Source organism: Oncorhynchus tshawytscha, linkage group LG03, assembly GCF_018296145.1.
Source record: "Oncorhynchus tshawytscha isolate Ot180627B linkage group LG03, Otsh_v2.0, whole genome shotgun sequence".
NCBI lineage: Eukaryota > Metazoa > Chordata > Actinopteri > Salmoniformes > Salmonidae > Oncorhynchus > Oncorhynchus tshawytscha.
In genome coordinates, this window is record NC_056431.1 from 47468236 (window position 1) to 47490284 (window position 22049).

At 43.5% G+C, this 22049-nt stretch overlaps 1 protein-coding gene across 2 annotated transcripts in view; it reads right to left on the reverse strand.

Moving 5' to 3' along the window:
* Positions 1 to 19850, reverse strand: part of zeb2a (zinc finger E-box binding homeobox 2a) — a 47660-nt gene extending 27810 nt beyond the window's left edge. For both annotated transcript variants that reach the window (XM_024406154.2, XM_024406149.2), the window contains exons 1-2: positions 19621 to 19850; positions 17842 to 18006 (exon numbers count right to left, since the gene is read on the reverse strand). In XM_024406154.2, the coding sequence (XP_024261922.1) occupies positions 17842 to 17914 (73 nt within the window). In that variant the 5' untranslated portion in view covers positions 17915 to 18006; positions 19621 to 19850. The remainder of the gene's footprint in view (positions 1 to 17841; positions 18007 to 19620) is intronic.
* Between the last annotated feature and the right edge of the window lie 2199 nt (positions 19851 to 22049).

Here is a 22049-nt window from a genome sequence, read left to right on the forward strand (position 1 = left end):
AAATCCTACTCATGACAAAATGAACAATTAATGGGAACAAGCAGGCAGACATCTGTCATGAAATATGCATGTCTGTAACATGTTACAACATACATACATGGTATATGAACCTGATGTTTTACCTTGCCTGTCCTCCTCTCTCCTTCCTGAATCACCCTGACGTGTGTCAACACCCAGACTAGATTGAGGTGACAATCGGAAGCGAGTCACGAGTCACCTGTCCCTCGTAGCGCTTGTCCACTTTGGGAACATTTCAGAGGGAGGGGATAAATTGTGCACACACTTGAAAAGTAGCAACTCATTGCATCACATGACAGATCCAACCTCTCTAACACCCCCCCTGTGTCCCTTCAGACAGCTGGCTTCAACCAAGGTGTGGGTTTTGGAACCCCGATGAAATAACATTACTTAGAATTACCATGGGAATTACTGTAACAATACGGCTTAGTGCCCTGCTTGGAAGAATTAAGATCAGGTAGATATCTTCAAATGTAAAAATACATGTTTTAAATATTAATTCTATACCCAATTGTGTCTTTACTGGTTACCAATAAGTAGAATCTAGATCAAATAAAAAAATAACCCAAAAGCTACTTCAAGTCACATCAAATGAACAATAGAAATACACTGTGAGTAAGTCTACCTGCTTCTGTGTTAGTAATTATGTGTACTACTTCTCTGGTAGAAAGTACAAGCCGGACGGTAAGGTCCATCCTGAGGAAAAGGGGGTCAGTTCGGGCTTCCTTGGACCCAGCAGGGTCTGGTAATAAACGCTGGTCCTTTTGTTCAGGCCACAGTTGGCAGGGGGGCGGAAAACAATACAGCATCTCCCAAGGGAGGCTTGTACTAACTCTGTCCATTACATTCAACCTCAGCCTGGAGGAAAAAAGGGGGTTGTGAACTACTTTAATGTTAAACACTATGATGGTGTTACCTTGTTGATATTCTTGTGAATGCTGAGTGATTCAGATTATACAAAACAATAGGTCTACTTGAAGTTGTTGATGATCAATGTGCCTTGCCTTCAAATCATGTTTGATATTAACAGCAATTCAAATGGTATTCTTGTGACCGCTCTCCCAGAGTCTAATACTAAAACTTCAAGAATCTGCTATGATCACTTTGATCACTCTAGTTTGATGGCCTTGTCCTCCTCCATGAGATGGATGACCAGATAAGACCCTGTTCCCAGTCACTTCCTCCCGGGCTTAGACTAGGCTCCTTCCAGGGTTCCTCTCTAAACGACAGGCTGCATGGTTCCCGATCTCCACGCTCCTCAGGCCTGACCCTAATCTGTGTTAGGCACCTCTGTGGGGGTCCCAGGTGTTGTTACAGCTGTGGTCACCCAGTGAAGAGGTGTGTGTGTGTGTGTGTGTGTGTGTGTGTGTGTGTGTGTGTGTGTGTGTGTGTGTGTGTGTGTGTGTGTGTGTGTGTGTGTGTGTGTGTGTGTGTGTGTGTGTGTGTGAGGGGAGTTGTTGGGAGGCTGTTAAAGGCCCAAGGAAGTGGCCAGCTGATTAGAACCAGATGCCAGACAGATGGGATGAGGAGGGCGGCTACACATAGGTGTGACCCAAATAGAAGCACACTGTCGCCCATTCCTGACTCATGCAGGCATGGTTCTTCCTTTAGCCAGGCCCAACTTCACACCCCCATCTTTGCACATGGTCTCCTCCTTCTAGGGGACTGTTATGAATGTTACCATGGGGTCACAGAACTATTTGGGTGGGGTTGTGTGTGTGCGTGCGTGCGCATGTGCCTGTGTGTGTGCGCGTGTGTGTGTGACAGGATAGGAGTAAATAGGCCAATAAATCGTTCTATTACGAGCCGATTACATCGAACATTCCCTCTCGCGTTCGCTGCCATTCAAAGATGTATCGCTCACCGACTGAAAAACCAGGAGGGCGAAGGGGGGATAAACACTTTGAAAACCAAAACCAGCCCGCTCCAGTCAGCCAGCGTGTAGACTAGGCCCGATGCCACAGGGACATTTTTAATCCTTTAATAGCAAGCCTTTACTGTTCCCTCTCGAGCCACACTCTAGGTGCACTCCAAAATAAGTGTTAGGAGGACCCTTTTATTTCCCCACACTCTTCCTCTCTCGATGCTTCCTCCACCAATTAGTCATTAAGCAAATCGTTCTCTTCAATTTCATCGGCCTCAATCCTTCTTCGGACTACAATTTTCTCAAGACTTGATCCTTTGATCCTAGGTGTGAAAAGGGGGGGGCACTTTAACATAAATCTTAAAGGCTCAAGGAAAATGGAATTCTGTAACTCGAGAACATTGTCGTTTTCAACACTTTGTGTGCCATTGAACAACAGCGTGAAGAGGTGACGAGAGAATCTTGTTGACCACGGCTGTAGCATTATACTCACACAAACACACTGGCCCGGAGTAACAGACCAAAGAGTGTTGAACAATCACATTCCTTCAACCAATTCACTCTTCACTGGCAAAAGACTGAGAGAGTAAATAATCCTGTGGCTAGCTACCTAAGCTCAATGTCCTTGATGAGATAAATCGCTTTTATATTCTGATAGTGCTCTCAAATTGAACATTGTGTCCCTTGCCTATGTCAGAGCTCACTTCACTACTATCAGCACGTCTCTGAACCAGCCAGTTATGTTAGCTCTTGTAGCATAGGTGTGGAACTGTCATATAAGCCGAGAAGTTGTATTAATATGCATTGTGAACTTGTTGTTCTAACAAGCCTTAAAATGTGAGAGCAACTGACTTCACCTCTCATTTCACTTCCTCAGATTTAAATGCTCCTACGTATCAACCATATTATGAGATACGGTTTAACCCGTTTCTTTACGGAGCTCACTTATAGATGCTGTATATAAACCCAAAGTCTATATGTTCACTTACAACTCATATTTTTTTTATTTGGAGAATCATTCAGGCTCCCATAGCAATGTAGCATCATTAATAATGAATAGTTGTAGTTCTAGACTGAAGTTCTGTACTAGGAAACACATTCCAGCATATTTATCAGGATGAATACATTTTCTCTTCTAAGTAATAATGAAAAACCCCAGAATTCCGTTTGGTAGAATGTGTGCTCGGCCAAATGTTAACGTCTGGGAGCGCCACACAACATTAAAGTGAGCACAGTGAGAGAGAGAAGCCTTGTTTATACCTGGCGCAAGCATGCATCCTTGGTCCTGATCTTGTCCATATTCTGATTGGGCCCACATTTTCAGATATGCGTCTACACATGGTATTAAAATGTGTCTGTTATCTCTCCACTGTGTCCACCTTGTGACCACATTTCCTGGTCCCTTCCTGTATTCAAATTATTTTACTAATACTCTTTCAAAATCATATTTATTTATTTATTTTATGACACATTTTCATGACAAAAGTTAATGGTGACACCTTAATGATTTTAGATGATTTTAGATTTTTTAAAAATTGATAATTCAGATTTAAATGGTTTCACTGTCAAGATCCGTCTATACTTGTGAGATATCCAGACACAATGTGCGCCTTACTACCTCCGGAGGTTGTCAAGAAGATCTAATCACAATCAGATCACAATGTGTCTTCTGATCGTCTACGCCTGTCTACAAATGTGGGCACAATCTGGATCTAGAAACAGTACAGGACAAGACAAAATACACATGTTAGAACCAGGTATAAACAGCACTATATATATATATATATATATATATATATATATATATATATATATATATATAGAGAGATATATAGAGAGAGAGAGAGAGAGAGAGAGAGAGAGAGAGAGAGAGAGAGAGAGAGAGAGAGAGAGAGAGAGAGAGAGAGAGAGAGAGAGAGAGAGAGAGAGAGAGAGAGAGAGAGAGAGATACGTGAGGGAGGTTGATATCTTTTCATTCCCCCAGGTGGAAAGATATAGTGTTGCGCTTGAGAGCGCCTGCTAAGGCAGGAAACTTTATTAGACTAGTTAAATATTAATTCTTCCACTCAAAGATGATCGAAAAGATTGTTTTCATGTCATTTTGCTTTCAGGCCACCTGGCTTTCTATAACGGCATTCCAAAGAATTTGTAAACAGTCGTCAATATGAGACTATATTATTCTATAATGTATAAGTACTGCATTGCCTATGTACAGGTACAGTATATTAATTTAAGATACTAATAAAAAACAAAGGTTTTCCATTTTGACAAGGCTATTTATTCTAGAGTTGCTATTATTTAATTCAAAATAAAGTATTCTAAAATGGTGGTTAAAAGGAGGAAGAGAGAAGTAGCCTTGGGGATATATATAAAAGGGTAAGAGGAGATACGGGAAGACAGTGCACTTTGAACAATGTACTATTTTAGTGACTACTGAGAAATGGAAGCAGAACCAACACCATATTGACAAGGTTAACAAATCCCCCAGAGTGTCAGCATTTTGCTTAGAATCAACAAAGTAGACAAGTTTCAAGGACACCTCTTAGTGTAAAAACCATCAACAGCCAGAGGAAATGTGTTTGTATGTGTGTATCATGTGCTTCTCAGGGCGTGAAAATGTGTGTGTATCATTTTGTTCCTTACCTGCTTTCCACAGACAGTCAAAGCCGAAGAAGAGCCACACCGGAAAAGGAGAGCGAGAGAGAGAGAGAGAGAGAGAGAGAGAGAGAGAGAGGAGGATAATGATCAATTTTGAGTTCATAATAATCACTGATAACACACATAATTTTTCAAACATGAATTAAGAATGTGCTGGACATTAGAATATTCACAATATGACCCTATTTGTAAAGCTTTGTGCAAGAATTTCAAAGACTAAGGAGATTAGAAAAACGGACTACCGCTTATTACAGTGATTTTTATAATAACATCAATACAAACACAAACTTTTCAAAAACAACTATTGTATTATCTAAAGGACGTCTTGTAAAGCTGACTCCATAGTCGTCCAAACTACCGCATATTGTTCAATGACATGTCCCATTCTATATCAGTCTACGGGGAGAATTCAGTTGCATCTGCAATATTTCCAGGCCTTTTTTAATAATGGCCTTTTGTTTGTGTTGTTGTTGTACAGCAAGCAGAGGCTCAAATAATTAGTTTAGTCAATTGACTTCAATGGTGACTGACTGGAGAGTCCACTCCACAGTAGACATATCCTGGTCTTAATGAATGATTTTCTGGTCTAGTGCACGTCCACATAAGATACATGGTAATTATTGTCTGGTATCGCTGGGATCAATTTGCATTTAACCTAGATTTCAACTAAGAGTGGATTGTGGCGCGTTGTTATCACACAGACATATGACAGGGAGAGAGCGGCAGCAATTATCAATGTGGAGCAATATTATTGTGACATCCCTTTCATTTGATTCAACATAATCCCCGAGAAGAAAACATCTAATCATTAGCATTTATGCCAACACATATTGGCAATATAATTTACAACTGATATGATAACACCACCTAAAGTGGAAACTCAAACATCCCTATACAGATCTGCCCAACACCGTTCCTCCTCCTCCTCTCCCATCCTTACTCCAAAATGCATTAACCAAGCCATATATCACCATCTTCACATTTCATTTATACTCATGTCCCAGACGTGAAAACAAAGGAGCCTCCTGAGACGTGGGGCCCGACCTGCCCCCCTCCTCCACCCCTTCACCCCCACACCGCCCCACGACGGGCGGGCCCTGCCCAGTGGGTCACCTAGTTCTGCACGGGGGCTTGCTTTCCCAGGCTCATTACCAGACAGGAGACAGGGGGCTAGGGGAGGGAAGGAGGGAAGAAGGGAAGGAGGGAAGGAGTCTGCCCTGCATGGCCCTGCTGGGACGGGGACCATTACTTTCAGGTGAACTGGTTTACATGGGGACCAAACTCACTATTCAGACATCCAGCCTGAGGAGCCCCCCGGCCTGGCCTGCCCTGGCCTCCACTCGCCAATGTAGGCTAGGCCTATGCCCCCTCCAAACCGACCATGCACACACACCCACACACACACACAACCACACACACACACGCACGCACACACGCACACGTGCGCACACACACACACACACACACACACAAAGATGACAGAGTCATGCACAACAGATACCCACACTCCTCACCAATTTAGCCCTTAGGTTTGGTGTGCTCATTAAAAACAACACACTCCCAATTTACCAAGTAGGATGTTGAAGGCAGGGAGACATTGATTGACCTTGTTAACCTCAGTTGTATCTCAATGCATAAAAAAAGTTAGTTAAATAATACCGTTTCCATTGCATTCATGGATACCTCATATCTAGCCATGCCCATTGCATTAAACAATGGTGGAGATACATTGTAACTGGTAAGAGAGAGAGAGCGAGAGAGAGAGAGAGAGGAGAAAGACAGAGAGAGAAAAACACTGTCAATGTCCTCTATTGAATCTCATCTCTTTGAGAGAGAGAGAGAGAGAGAGAGAGGCACAAACAGCCAACGAGTGAATACAAAGGGAGCCTTTCAAGTTCATCTGGACTGATGTAATAAAATTGACACATGGAGTCAGAGCTGGATTGTGGGGTGTCTGTTCTACCTAAACTCTCATTTCCAAAGCTCTGTCACCTCCCTTCACTGCAAATGAATCAATTACAGCCCAACCTAATCCTGTTAGAGCGATGAAATGACTGCATACCTCCCCGTAGGCAGGTGCTGCATGCCAGGCTCAAGGGCTTATTATTCAGACTAGACTATGTACTGTCATCATAAACCAGTGGTGTATAGCATTATGTGTTTGTCATTATGCAATCAAAATCATTCAAAATGTAAGCTACCTTTTTGTTGATCTGATTTTGAACAGAAAAGTGTATTTCTGAATCTCACCGCACAACATTGTTGTGGAAGGACATGAACGTATGTTGATCTGAAACTATCTAATGGATATAATAAATAGCATTTTCCAAGCAGAAACGTCTCCCTGACCTCTCTTTCCTTCCTTTCTTTAGAAGAGGCATTGCTCATACTGGTTCTTTTCACATCTCATCACTCCTTTATGCAAATCCTAACAAAGGGAGAGAAGCTTGTAAAACTGTAGCTTTATTGTCAGGTATAACTGTTTCTGTTAGTACTTTACAGGGCAAATAGGAGGGGACTGGGGGGTAACTAACACTGCCTTATTGTTTACAGCCCACTGGTTGAGGGCCCTGGTTCTGCTACAGCACGTTTGCAAGGTACAATCCGTCTAGCGGGGGCTCCCGACATTCTGAAGCACCTTGTCAGATAACGCCTGACCCACACTGAGGAGTGCCTCTGGGGAAAATAATGAAACAAAACAATGACAGAGGGCTTGTGTGCAGCCAAGAGGAGAAACGGGAGGGAGGAGGGAGGGAAAGAGAGAAAGAGAAGAGTGGGGGAGAATAGGAGCGCACCACAGCTAAGCCCCCCACCCCCACCCCCCCCCCCTTCCCTCCATCATGGGTCGGCCCCTGCTCTGCTCACCCAGACCATTGTGCACCCAGGGGGCTTTGGAGATAAATGGCCGCATGTTAACCACGTTTGACGGGCTGCACAAAAGGGGACACCTCGGGTCCCATGACGCAACCTGTACCCCCCGAACACCCCCCACCTCTACCCAAACATGAGGTACAGGGGACAGTGCCACCAAAGCACCCAATGAAGCGCAAAGAAAAGAGCACAACAATTTGTCACTGGGCTGTAAGGGCTTTGTGCTTTAAGTTGGCAGGGTAGGTTACATTGTAGGGTGGGGAGGGTTAGAGGTAGGCTTTTATAGGTAACACCTTTAATAACTAACACAATTATCACGCAAAATATAAATGGAAATAAAAGCAATCTCTGTTTCCTTATCTGTTTTCCATGTGATCGTAAATGACAAATGAGTCTGTTTGGATGTGTTGTCTCATTGAGGGCTGCTCAATTGAATACTTGTATTTTCTGGAACATATGTTGTTGTCCTATACTTAATGAGTCAAGTCCAAACCATTACAGATAGAACCATCACACAATGGAGAAAAACTGTTAGATTTACTGCCCATTTCACTGCATAAGCACGCTATTGGAACAAACAGATCTTATAAAGTTATCGTTGCCTTTTGAGGGCTACTCTCACAACAGGGGAACAATCGCCTTTTTACAAGGTGTTTGTCACATTGTAAATAAAATGGTACTTTGCAATCGTGCAGATATAGATCAGAGTTCGAAATAGATCAGAAAACACTGTGTTTTAAAATGTATCTACTCTACACCTCTTGTCCATTTAGGAAAAATTAGCAACCTTTAAATTGGGGACTACAGGAGGAGAATGAAATGGCTGTCACCCTAGCACCCACTCGGGGGGTGGGGGGTATAGTACTCGGCTGTAGTACTAAACTTTTCAGCTCTGTCACAGCTTTGATGCTTGACAGGACCCACAAAAGCACCTGCCCCATCCCCGGAGTGTTCGTTCAGCACCCCCCTCTCATTTTCTGTGACCTGGCCAGCATTCCTCACCATCAGGGGGTCCTTCCCATGGCTACCTTTACCCAGTCACCCCAAACCCCCCCCTCCCCCGAGCTCTCATACAACCCACCCAGCCCTCGTAATCCCACTGCAAACACGGTTAGGCCTGCGCAAATGCAACACGCGAGACTTCTCAGGCCTCAGCTAAAGGTGCACAACTGATTAGGCCCCATTGCGTGGGAACTAAGGAGAGAATCTGTGAAAGAAAAAGTCATTGAAATGCATATGGGGACTTTCCCAAAACCTGGCCTGTGAAGTGTCATAGTGAGAGAGATTTCATGGTTGACAGGTCTGTGAAACAAAAGCCATGTAGGTTTTTGACTAATGATGATAAAAATAAAAAAAATATTTATGTTTTTCTTATAAATGTTTAAAAAAATATGACCAATGGCAACTAAAAAGGTTTTATAAACAGAGGAAATGGAAGTCATACCAAAAAAATTGCTCCTAATAATTACCTCTCATAGCAACAACAATGTCTGGCAAAGTTTGAGAGAGGACTATAAACGCACTATAATTTTCTGATGTAATGAATATGACCCTGCTAGAGTGCTGCGTTGCACCAGCCCAACCCAAACAGTGACAACACTTATATCCACACAGACAATGTCATCCCAGCACCCCTCCTTTCCTTTGTTCCCGGCTTAACAAAACTCAGCCGTCACGCCGTTTTAGCTCAATAAAGACCGTGGACAGCCGTAACCCCATCAGGCCCTGCTTGTCATATGCAAACCTCTGAGTGTGTGTGTGTGTGTGTGTGTGTGTGTGTGTGTGTGTGTGTGTGTGTGTGAGAGAGGGGGAGAGAGAGAGAGACAGACAGACAGACAATGTGTGAGGGCAAGAAAGAATCAAAGAAAGAGATTGGTAATGTGTGGTTGATGCAATTGTGCCATGCTTAATCTGTGAATGTGGTTTGTTTGAACAGATGCTTAATGTCAGAACTTGACATTGAGAGAACGCGAGATAAAGACAAACAAACTGCTGAAGGGGACAGCCAAGCTTAACATTGAAAGGTGTTTCTCATTGACCGGTGAAAAAGATTATGCTGGACCTGGCTATTATGTCAGACTCCATTTTATTATGTCAGACTCCATCTACCTATAAGACCACTTCCCTGTTCCTGTCTTGTTCAGGATGGTTCAAACTCCCTCTGTGCCTTTTTGTTGTTCAGGAAAAAGATGAGCATTCAAGGGGAGGAGCTTTGCATGTGTAACAACAAGAAACTCTCCCCTTTCCTACCCAGTACACCCCACCCTCCTCTACCTCCTATCCCCGCCCAGCACTACAGTCGCTTGTCAGAGCAAAGCACTAATTGCCAACATGCCAGGCTGCCACCATAATACAAACGGGGGGTGCATTAAGCGTGGCTCGCTCATTTGCGAGGAGGACGGCTGAGAAGGTGCCGCACATGAATATTTCATTAAGTCTAATTGCACAGGATCACTCCTTTATGGTAAAACCAGAGTGAATGCAAGTCATTAGGAGTGCAGCCCCCTGTACTGTAAAACTCCAAACGCAACATCACATTAAGATGCCCTGTGATTTGTCTGCTTAGAGGGTACGATAAGACGTGCCATCTGGATGAGTGGCACACACATGGCACTGCCAAGTCTCTTTAGTATACTATACACACACCACCCCAGTGATGGAAGAGAGAAGCACACCTGCAAGCATTTCCCTCTGATGAATGACACCGGAAATGACACACAGAATCAAAGATGTTGATCTGAAACTCTCACGCAACTGTCCCTTTTACAAAACTTCTCCCTCATCACCTCTGAAGCCATAGCTCCCAACCATACGGCAAACTTTGACAGGAATGCCCGTTCCTATACCCCTGAGTGGTTGGACGAACACTAGGAAGGGAATCATTTAGCCGTGGAATGTAAGGACAGGACATCCCCCTCAGATAAGACACGGGCAGCCTACGCCTGAGGTTGTGACTGAGCAGCTCAGAGTACGGAACTATCAGGAGGGAGGCCCACCATAGGGGCTGAGGCTCAGGCCTGGCTTCCATGAGTGATGAACTTCCTCATTACTTTAATTGCTAGATCTGTGACCAGGAAGTTGTGTCCTTTCATCCCTGACTGGAACCCCTGCTGATGTACCCTGAGGAGCACTACAGACGACCCAATAGGAGGACAGGACAGTGAACTGGTAGTTTTAACCTAACGCACAGAGAGAGAGGACCGCTGCATGGGAAACAAAGGCTGTCTCCAAACCAAGACAGGACAGGAGAGTGGATCCGAACAACGGGAAGAGGAGAGGAGGCGCTGGCTGGAGCCTTTCTGGCTGTCACAAGAGGGGGTTTGGGAAAGGAGGGTAAGGATGGAGGGAGCAGGATGGAGGGTGGATGCTGTCACCATGACTAATCCCTTCACCCAGTTGGCTGTGTTTGTTACCTGGGGAGGTGTCTGGGTGACATTTGGTAGTGACAGTGCCGGGAACGGCTACGGCTCAGAGGAGCCTCTGCCCCAGTCAGAGCCTATTTAAGGATCACATCACATCTACCCATCCTGATGTCTGCCCTTCCACCTCATAGTGGTGGACAACACTACCCAAAAGCTGATCATCAACGGGATTCAAGTGCATTTTGTTGTTGTTGTTTCTAACCCGGTTGCTGTCATGTAAATGGCCAGATATGTTTGAGTGGTGAGGTTAATCACCTTCCCACTACTCACGGCAGATATAGATTGAAAGAACGTTTAGAAAACAACACAAATGTAATTACAGTGATGTCAGTCTTTGAGATCTTTCCGTTGCTATAGTAGTAGGGGTCCTAAAGCATACAGATCTAGTTCAGAAGAGGGCTAACAGGGAGGACTGGAGAGAGACAGAGACTAATCTCCAAAATCAATCTATTTCTATTACTTCTACACAGAACAGTTGATCTTTATCACCGAAAACACGCCACAGGGGATATACATCAGATACCACAAGCCAGATTCAACCAATGTGTCTACTTCCAAGAGAGAACAGCACATGTGTTTGTAAACTTTCCCACTCAGGTGACGACAGTACAGCGGGCCAGAGACCCCGTATGTAAGCTTTAAGTCCTGGTTGTGTAGATCTGACCGGAGCACTCTCTGACAGACAAACAGAACTCTCTGTGGGAGGCATTCACCCGTATGGGAGAGGTCTGGACCCACAGATGTCATGACACCTTAATCCACCGATCCGTTATTGATTGTTCCATGTGTGTGACCTTGCCCCGGGTGCTGCACCACACCGCGCCAATCAAGCCCACATATCCGTGTGAGGGATGCCGCATACGTGTGTCTGAAAATGTTGTCGTCTGGCTCAAACATGTTCAGTCGATATGTATACAGGCCTCGATCAGCGAGCACCTCATGCTCACTTAAAACAAATGAAGAAAAAAACGTCTAAAGCTGCTCCATTTAAAATAACTGGGGAAAATGTGTAATAGTTCAGTAAGGTTATCATACAGAGCTCCCCTCTCCCCATCCCCCCACCCCTGATAGTTGCACTGAACCTTATTTCCATTCATTATCACGGGGACTGTTGTTTCTGTAGCCTGCAGTGACATACCTCATTATTGACCTTGGTAAATCCTAGCTGTTTAGGCTAAAGGCGATGTGGCGCCACAAAATGTCACGGGGGAACTCTGTATTCACTCATGAAGAAAATATGCACATGGTTACAGAGAGAAAAAATACAATAACCCATGTCAGTCACCTTGAAATGCACCAACACTGTCAGGCACACAAATAACCAGCAGAATGTAACGCTTTAGCAGCCTGATTCGTATCCATCAAAGTCAGTCAGTGCAGTGTGGCCCTATAGTACAAACTGTAGCAAGCAACACTCTCTGTGTCTCCGCCATTCCAGTCAGCAGCGTAGGGAGGCGTACTGTAGGTGTTCTGAAGCTGTCAAAGCGGGCTCTCTGTTCTGAAGACTTTTGTGCTTCTGACACAGTGATGAGCTTTGTTTGTACAGTTAGACGTCTTGGCATTTACAAGCAGGCAGGCAGGGCCCATGCATCTCAAAGAAGTACGGTAAAGAGAATGATGAGTGAGTGGGGGTGGGTGTGGGTGGGCACGGCAGGCAGGCAGCAGACACACTAATATGTACATGGCCTGTTCCTATTAGTCACCGGTGACGCGAGAGTAACTGCGCCCCCGGTGGCATTCTCTCCTGTCCCCCTCAGTAGTGACAGATGTTAGGAGGACAGGCAGGATAAAGCTGTAGCTGGAGTGGTGGTAGTGCAGGCCGGCTACGGAACGAGAGAGGTGGGAGAAGTGTATAGTGTTGCTGTGGATTAGTAAAGCAAGACTTAGGCTACTCCTCAATAATTCTATAGATCGCTCTCTTTCTCAAGACAGACAGGATACCAGATAATTTCATTAATATGATCAAAACAACATTTAACTTTGATCATACACAAATACAGACCAAACTGTACATCTATAAATAAATCACTGACTTTGGCCATTTGAACTGGGAGTGCATTAATATGGGAGTGTGTATGTTATTGGGTGTTTATAAGTGTGTAGTCAGGAGTCATTGGGGCCAAGTCAAAGAAAAAACGCTGGAGCATAGAGGCATCCGGCCAGCCCATCTCTCTGTCCCTGTATGTATAAAGAGTGAGGAGGGGGCAGTGGCTGCATAGAGACTTAACACGGCTCCCCAGGCCACCGGCACACTGGTTAATATAATGTCCCTGCCTCCGCCTGGCTACTTGGTGAAGCATTATCTCTCCTGCACCTCTCGGAACAAAGGCCCCCTTCTTCCCAAAGCAGGCCTGTCTCCTCCCCAATGTCCAAAGGTGTTTGGTGAAGTAAATCTGCCTAAATCCTGCACAGCTTGGGCTGGCAAAGGGAGGGGGAGGGAGGGAGGGAGGGAGGGAGGGAGGGAGGGAGGGAGGGGGAGGGAGGGAGGGGGAGGGAGGGAGGGAGGGAGGGAGGGAGGGAGGGAGGGAGGGAGTTGAATGAAGGTGAATGAAGATAATCTCCTTTTCTTAACAAAAAATTAGGAATTCATATCACATGGTGTATTTTAAAGTTGCAGCATCCCACCCCCTTTCTCTCTCTCTTGCTCTGTTTCTATTTATCTCTCTCTTTCTGTCTGCCTCTGTGGATGTGTGATTCCTGACCTATGAAGCAGCAGGAGAAAAGAGAAGAGGCCTACCACAATGAAGTTTGTCTCGCTAGACAGCACCGCAAGACAAGTGTTTTGCCTCTGAATTGGGCTTTATGGATCTATTCAGGGTTATATAGTCAGTATTAAGGCCTTGGAGCACAAATCGCAAGCTCTATCTTTTAAATGTACAGAAATATGTATTATGAAGGTAGTTTGTTGTGAGTGGGTGAGGGATGGATGGGGCGGAGTGTGCAATGCAATGCAACACCCAATGTGACTAGCACAACCAATCCACAGGGGAAAACAAAAACAAATCCCACCTGCCCCCAACTCTGTCATGCTGATTAAAATGGAATCTGAAAAGTCTCAGGCACTCGCAAGATTTCTTTTACAGCCATAAAACAATCTGTTGCGTTCCCTCCCTCGCAACCATGCTCTCTCTATCCACACCCCTCACCTCTTCCTCTCTCTCCCTTTCCCTTTCCTTCTCTCTATCCTCCCTCTCTCACTTTCTCCCTGCTTACCACTCATCTCTCGCTCTCTATCTCCCTACACCACTCATCCCTCTCTCTCACTCTCTCCCATTCAGCTGTGAATAGTCCAGGAATGGCATCCCGTAACCCTATCTGTCCACCAGTAGGACCCAGCCCTTGGGCTGAGTGGGAGGGCTATATAGGGCACGTAACCAGGGGAGGCCTGACAAACAGCCGGAGACACCTAAGTTATGTCGCTCAGTCACTACCCACCACCACCTTCTGTCCCTCTTTTCCATAATCGCTCTTTTTCATTCCCCCTCTCACTCTCACTCACTCTCTCGCTGTCTGCTTTCCATTTTTTCCTGAGCTCTTTTCATCTCGGGCTTTGGGATGCTGAATGCGAGAGCGGCCTGGCGGCGGTGAAAGGCCTGAATTGTGATTAAGAATGAGGAGAGGAGCTCCTTTTCTTTGTTCTGCCCTCAGGGGGTGTTTACTGAGGGGGAGGGAGGGGGGAGCAAGGGAGGGAGTGAGGGAGGGGTGCGTAAGACATGGTGGAGCAGATATGAAAGGCATTCAGGTCAGCACTGATGTGAACGAGAGTGGTAATCATACCAAAGGCGTTGTGAAGGACCACCATAGCAGTGCCAGAGAGCTCTCGGACTGAGGATGTGTGTGTGTGTGTGTGTGTGTGTGTGTGTGTGTGTGTGTGTGTGTGTGTGTGTGTGTGTGTGTGTGTGTGTGTGTGTGTGTGTGTGTGTGTGTTGTGTGTGCGTTCACGCATGCACATGAACACGTATGAGTGAGCTCATATGCCATTAGCCATAATAAGCTGACAGACACCGAATAAAAGTGAGAGAAAAAATGTCTGGTAAAAATCCAAACACAAACAGGAGGGCATTAGAAAAGGTATCTGTCTCCAGCAACTAGGACAATGGCACGTTTGTGAGAAATGTGGCATGAATGGTACAGCGGGCACCCTGACACTGCTCACTGCTGATGATAGGAGCATGTAAATGAGACACACTTCCAATGACAACCCATTGTCTTGAGACAGTTATGGACCCACTAGCCTACTGGCTACGACAGCTATACAAACCATGCCTTCATTTGAATGTTGTAATAACCCAGAGAGGAACCAATGTATTTAACGTCGTATAACTCTAAGTCGGGGTAGCAAGACCATAACAGAAGACACTGCTGGGACCTACTCTTCTGATTTAATCAAACAAGGTTTGTGTCCAGTTTATTAGGTATTTGATCATAGGCTAAATTATTTTGAAACCCTACACACTTTAGTCCACCAATTTGGTTAATGGCGAGTGGCTTTGAAAGCTGAAATAGTGGCCATTTTCTTTGAAAGAAAAACAGAAAAAGAGACTATTTTAACTTTACTGGCTGGCGAGGTTAAGGGAGCGCTTTTGACAGCTGCGCTCACACAACCGAACGAGCCCTCACAGCTGGATGTGACGTAGGCCTATAGCACCAGAGGGGGGACTGCGAACTGCAACAAAGCTGCGCAGGCTGCGCGTATCGAGTTACACAGGGCCTAATGTGACCTCCCATTGGGACCCGAGAGTGGCAGAGTAGGGGGAGATGTGTGTGGGGAGGGGGGAGAAGAGAAGTATAGGCATAAACACAAGAAACTGTCAAAGTGTATATATACATGCAACAGACAATATGTGGACAATTCCAACAAAGGGTCAATAGCATTTACATAATGATCGTGCATATTTCGAATTAAAATATGAGGATCATGAAAAAAATCTATAATCAAACAAAAACACACCACCTCACAACCTGTATATTCTGGTGCTCCGTTTCTCGATTTGCGATAATAAAATGCATAGGTCAAATAACAAGACCCTTCAGGCCTTATAGATATTCCTATAGGAATAGTCTACTGCATCGGAGTGAAAGTTGGCCTCAGGTAAAAAGTATATTCAGGCACACATGAGTTGTAGTAGACTTTCAGTCTTATGAATTAAAAGTTGCCATTCTGGATAACACACATTTACACCAGACCAAAACTGTGGGCCCACATGTCTTTTTGTTGTTGCCTTAAACCACACAATTAAAAGTCTTACATAGACAATATGGGCCTATCCAGCGGACTGTAAGGCAAACACAAGCATATTCAAAATAACTAATTGCATATGAAGATATAGGCTATAAAATTCGCCCACAAGGAAGAAGCAATTCGCGAAAAATGGGGAATGGGTGCGCAAACATTTCCTCAATAAAATGATCAATAATAAAAGTGAACATCTGGGAGGAGCAACAGTAACAGAAGGCCTCCGTTGTCGAGCCTCTGACGAGACGTAAGCCGGTGAAAAACGCTTCCAAACTATCTAAAGAGGTTGGTTAAATAAATACGTTTACTCTTAAACAAATGTCAACTGGTCAACAATACGTTTTTCGTTATGTTTGCCCATATTGGCTGCATGGTCTTTGAAATTCAATCTATACCATTTCAATTTTAAAATTCACTTCTCATCTTGGTCCTTACAAACACCAAGGTGCAGTTAGAGAGCAGCAATACTTCACTCTATTTGCCTTTGTTGATCAGAAACGTGCTTGCGAGCAGTAAAGACCCTGAACAACCTACTGATTTCACTCAATCAATGAACGAATAAAAACGAATAACCACGAGAAGTCGACTGAAAATTGTTCAAAAAACAATGTCATTTAAATGCAAAGATTTATTTAAAAAATATATGTTTACAATAGCCTACGTCTACAACAAACAAACAAATAAAACAAGACACTGTGATAATTAACACCAAACATGTAATAGCATGTGATATTAAAGTAACAACAAAACCGACTTCAGTTCAACATTGACATTAAATCAAACTTTACATAACACACATGGCTGAAACGTCAAAAGGGATGCGCTCCTCGCAAAATCCCTGTCACAACTCCTAGGCTACACAAAACTCAGGAGTTTTTTATATCCCATTTTCTCTGTTGCTTTCCCCCTAACATAATCGTTAAAAACGAAAATAAACGTTGTAACACATAACTAAATTCTTAAGTAACTGTTCGATAATAACAGAAATGCACTCGGATACTTTTGTGTGATACAGTCTGTGAGCTTGCCTATGAGTTGTGTTGCGTTTAGTGCTGCAGCCTTTGTGACGCGCCGCATCAGAACAAACAACAAATGTAACATTCAGAAACTGTGACTCTTACGTATAATGACCATTTCAAGACCTTTATCTCCAATTTGACAACCTATAATAACTAATACGTGGTAAGTGTCTGTAAAGACACCAAATCACTTCTGAATGGCAATAATGGCACAACACAACACAATACACACAGCACAACACAATATACACAGCAATGAAACAGCGTTGAATAAACGTGAGATAAAGCCCATTTCCTCCATGATCACACAAACGTTACCAAAACAATGCAATTTCTACATAATCCACAGGTTTTCCCAAAATTTCCAGTTCATAGCCTACGAGAAGCGCTCATACCCATATAACGGTTTTCCTGCATGTCTGCTAGATAATGGCACTATCTCGCTGAACCGCTATTCAAGCCTCATTCTGAAGTCCCTTTCTCACACAGTCCAGACTTTTGATAGTATACTTTAGTGTTCATAATCTCATTCAAAATAAACATTAAAATGCTTTTCATACTGATTAAATTCAAAACTACAACAACATGTAGGCTACTTCTACGCAGCCTACCCTCTTCACAACGCTGACACTGAATGTAGCCTAATTGCACTGTGGAAGGAGACAGCGCGCGGGATGTCCCGCATATGACTGGTGGCAAAACATACAAATGTTCCCGAACTGTCCTTTTATTTTACTTTGAAAATGTTCTTACCGTTCTTTCTTTGTGGGTTGGATTGTTTTCGCCTCTTACACCGGGGACCCTCCGCCATGATCTCCTGCTTCATTGATAAGACGAGTAGGCTAGGTCAGATGGCATGCGCTCCGCATGGGCTCGGCTCCTTCAATCAGCAGCACACAGGCAGGCTCTGGTTGGTATCTAATAACCAAACAAAACGGCGACAAATGTTGGGACAAGATGACTGTATGGATCCTGTTCAACCACAGGGGCACGACATATAAAAGTTCAAATTCACTCTAAAGTCTTCAATGAAACTCCATATGTGTAAAGAAAGAGTCCAGGAGAGTGATATTGAGTAGGATCGTAGGCTACTGCGTCCGCCGTCGCCTGATCTGTTGATATGTCTCTAATCCGGCAGAGCGTCAATGAACCGAGCAGAAGGAGGAGGACAGACAGACAGGCAGACACATTCGATAGTTTACAAGGATGACTGAAAGCTAAGGCATACATTACCACTATAAGGTCGATTATTGTATGAAGTCAAAAAAATAGGTGTACCTTTTTGTTTAAGTTTACTGAACTTTCACATAAACTTGAGCCTTGTTGATGACGTTTAGGGATTGTGACGGCTTCCACTACTGTCAATCAAAAGCGACTTTGCTGTCATCTCCAAACTGAAATCTATCCCATTGGTTCAGTTTTTAATCACTAAAATGTCAAACTTAACCAAAGAACTATAAGCCATAATATGTTACATCCTTTTCTCGCCCATAGGTCATCTCAGTCATTTAGAGTTTAGTTTCCCTTTTTGCAAGCTATGTTTATGAGTGTTAATATTCTGTAAAAAGCCAATCATTTTGATAGGCCATTCATGATAAAGATTCAGCAAGAATAAAACGTGCTAAATTGTGCAATCTTAAAATGTGGGGAAATAGACAAACTTCCCTTTTATAATAAATTAATGGTAAGATGTATTTCATCTACCATCCAAACTGATTGATAAAAATGAGAATCAGCCTGTCCATGGCCCACATTCAAATGTTGTGTAAAATGTAAGGACGTGGTGTTAGTGGAGTTTGTATTAAAACGGTAGCGAAGCGAAGGAGAAAACAAACACACACACAGTCACCAACATTTACACGACAACACACGGAATAGGCTACTGCCCCACATGGAAAAGCTTTATATTGTACATTTACGAGGAAAATCAATTGAAGTATAATGGTTGAAACACAGCCCAGACGAGGATCTCCTAGTTTAAAGATTTCAATGTGGAAATGTTGCCACCGCATCGCATTTTTTTCACAAGGCTTTGGCATTTGCACCAGTAGTGAACACACACAATAGTGCGGATGTCTGTGGTCACTGCACAAACCCCAGCTACGCAGAATAAGAGATGTTCACATTTGGAATGTGGATTAAAAAAACAATGTTGCTCCATCTAATAGAAGGCTATACATAAAATGTACAAATAAGATGGATGGCAAACCAACGGGAATAGCCTACGTCCGTTTCCTACCAAAAGGAATAGGAACGAATAACATCGAATACATTTCGATTCCCTGGAAAGGACACCGGGAATATGATAGCATCAGAGTACAGTTGACGCAGGTACCTACAGCGCTCTACCCACTCCTGGAGCAGCACGGACCTTTCTCACCTGCTCAGGTAAGTGGTCCAACTTTTATAATTGCGCAACAGCGCACGGATACCTGAGGTACCTGCATGCCATAGCTACCTCAACCACATAGATGTTGAAGTTTCACAGTCAGAAACTGATGTAAAAATGACAATGTGGTAAAATACACCTACCAGAGTGTCAGTGTGTTCCTTCAAACAGCTGGTTAGAAGACAGAACGTCAAAGAGAAATGGTAAAGTGGTGCGTCGTGGATCCAAAGAAAATAACTGGGAATAAGCCTTGAAAATAGCTTGACGAGGGACCGTTATTCCTGATGGGCAGGTTAGGACTGATCTCTTTCAGCCACTTCACGAAACAGACCTGGGGACGCGCACTGACGTGTTACGCCTCTTCTAATGACATTTTTTCGCTCTCTTTCTTTTCCTGCAATGTAGAAGGCGCCGGACCCCTTAACACGCCACCTATCTTCACGCGGAGGGATAATTGAGGAGTATGTGTGTGAGCGTCGTTTGGAGAAGAACGTGATCAAGTTGTTGTCTCCCTTGAGATTACATTTATCATTTGTAGGCTATGCTTTGAGTCAAAGGTTAGAGGAATTACCCACGAAGCAGACTTCCAATAGCGACATCACAAATTAAATAAAACAGCAATGTAATTGCAGTGAGAGAGAAGATCTTTATAATTCGGCGATAGGCACTGTCCATACTGGCATATGAGTCAAATCTGTGAAAGGAGCGCCGAAGTACCTGATTGGAGCGCACAGGTAGTTTACCTGTACATATAGTTCCCTTCCTGCGTGTATCCAGAGGCACAACAGCGGATAGGTAGCCGACCTCTGCCTGTTTATCTTGACTTAGTGACTGTATATTCTCATTGAAAATCCTTCTGTGCCATTCCGCATTGTATTTATTGTACAAAAACGAAAGGGGGAAGATGCAGACATATTTTTCTACCGGGCTCTCACTGGCATTAACTAACCACGCTGCGGCAAAGGCGTAATTTACAACCTGCTTATATGCATATCATACTATATAGGGCTTTTTTTGATTATGTTTCATGTTTATCATAGTTAAAATTAAAAAAAATCATCATCACTTGTAGGCTCCAGTCAGTCATGTGCAGCGGAGAGTAACTAACACACATGGTTTGTGGTTGGTAAAGTAGGCTATTCCCCTCCCTTCTCGGTATCTATTTATTTTCTGGATGGATGGATGATAAGTTCACAAATGGATGGAAGCGGCTATATGATGAACCCACTCAAAGCCATTTGGATTTGAATGGAGCTCATACGAAATCAGGAATATGGAAACTTGATCAAGATGGCAGGTTATCAGGTAATTTTGAGATCTACGGTTATTTTTAAGTTATTAACAATAATAACGTTCTATTTATTATTATTATTATTATTGGGCTATTAACTATAATTATTATCATCTTAATCAAATGTCATGAGCATATATATATATATATATATATATTGGGGACAATTTTTGCCAAGGCCTCACGACATCACAATAAGTCTATAATTGATAAAAGTATAGTATAGTTTCTAATACGTTTGTAAATAGGCCCTATCTAGAGGTGCACAGAGGTGAGGTGCAAACAGTTGCGCCCAGTAACTCCCCCTTTTTTTTGTCTCTACGTCTGTTAAAATGGCATGAAATGAGATTAGACTTCGATACCGGAGTGCTTTGGGCATTAAGAAATCCACTGTCAGTGGGGCATCTTCTCTTCTTGTGTAGAGCAAGAACAACGTTTTATGACCAAAGTATGTTCCATAATGAGTCCTCCAATTAGCATTTGATCATGTAGAATAGCATATAGGCCTACTCCCATTATCAAAATGACATTTCCACTAACATGGTTGATTTTGAAAATGGACAAACATATTCATTTTAAAACCATAATCTCCTTATTGGGATTTTTTTTTCAGTGTTAAAAAATGTATCTATCATTTTATTAAAATGTTTTTTTTGTGACCTTTGAAAGTACATTTAATGGCTAAGTTTTGTCACTCATAGCATACTGCTTTTGGGAAGAAAATAACAAACAGATATTTTATAATGTGAGACTTGTAGCTGCATAAAGCTGAATTGCTGTCTGTGGCTTATTTGGAGTGTCTGATAAGTCTTTATGTAGAACCACCTGAAGTTCTAGGAAAAATAAAAGGGAAATGAGAGCCTCAGTCACCCCACGAACCTGAGGAAAGGTTTGTCATACCCTGACCATGTGAGCTGCCACACACACACACACACACACACACACACACACACACACACACACACACACACACACACACACACACACACACACACACACACACACACACACACACACACACACACACACACACACACACACACATACACACACACACACACACACACACACACACACACACACACACAGAGGGAAATAGATAGAAACCTAATGTTGCTCAAGAGGTCTTATTGCAACATGGGAGAGATACAGTTGAGGGGGAAGATTAGAGGCAAATGGATGTCATTGACATTAATAGGTGAAAGAGGGATCTGGAAAGTGTACGTGTTGAGCAACTGAGAATCATGTCCACTAATCATTCCTCTTTTTTTACAGGCCGAT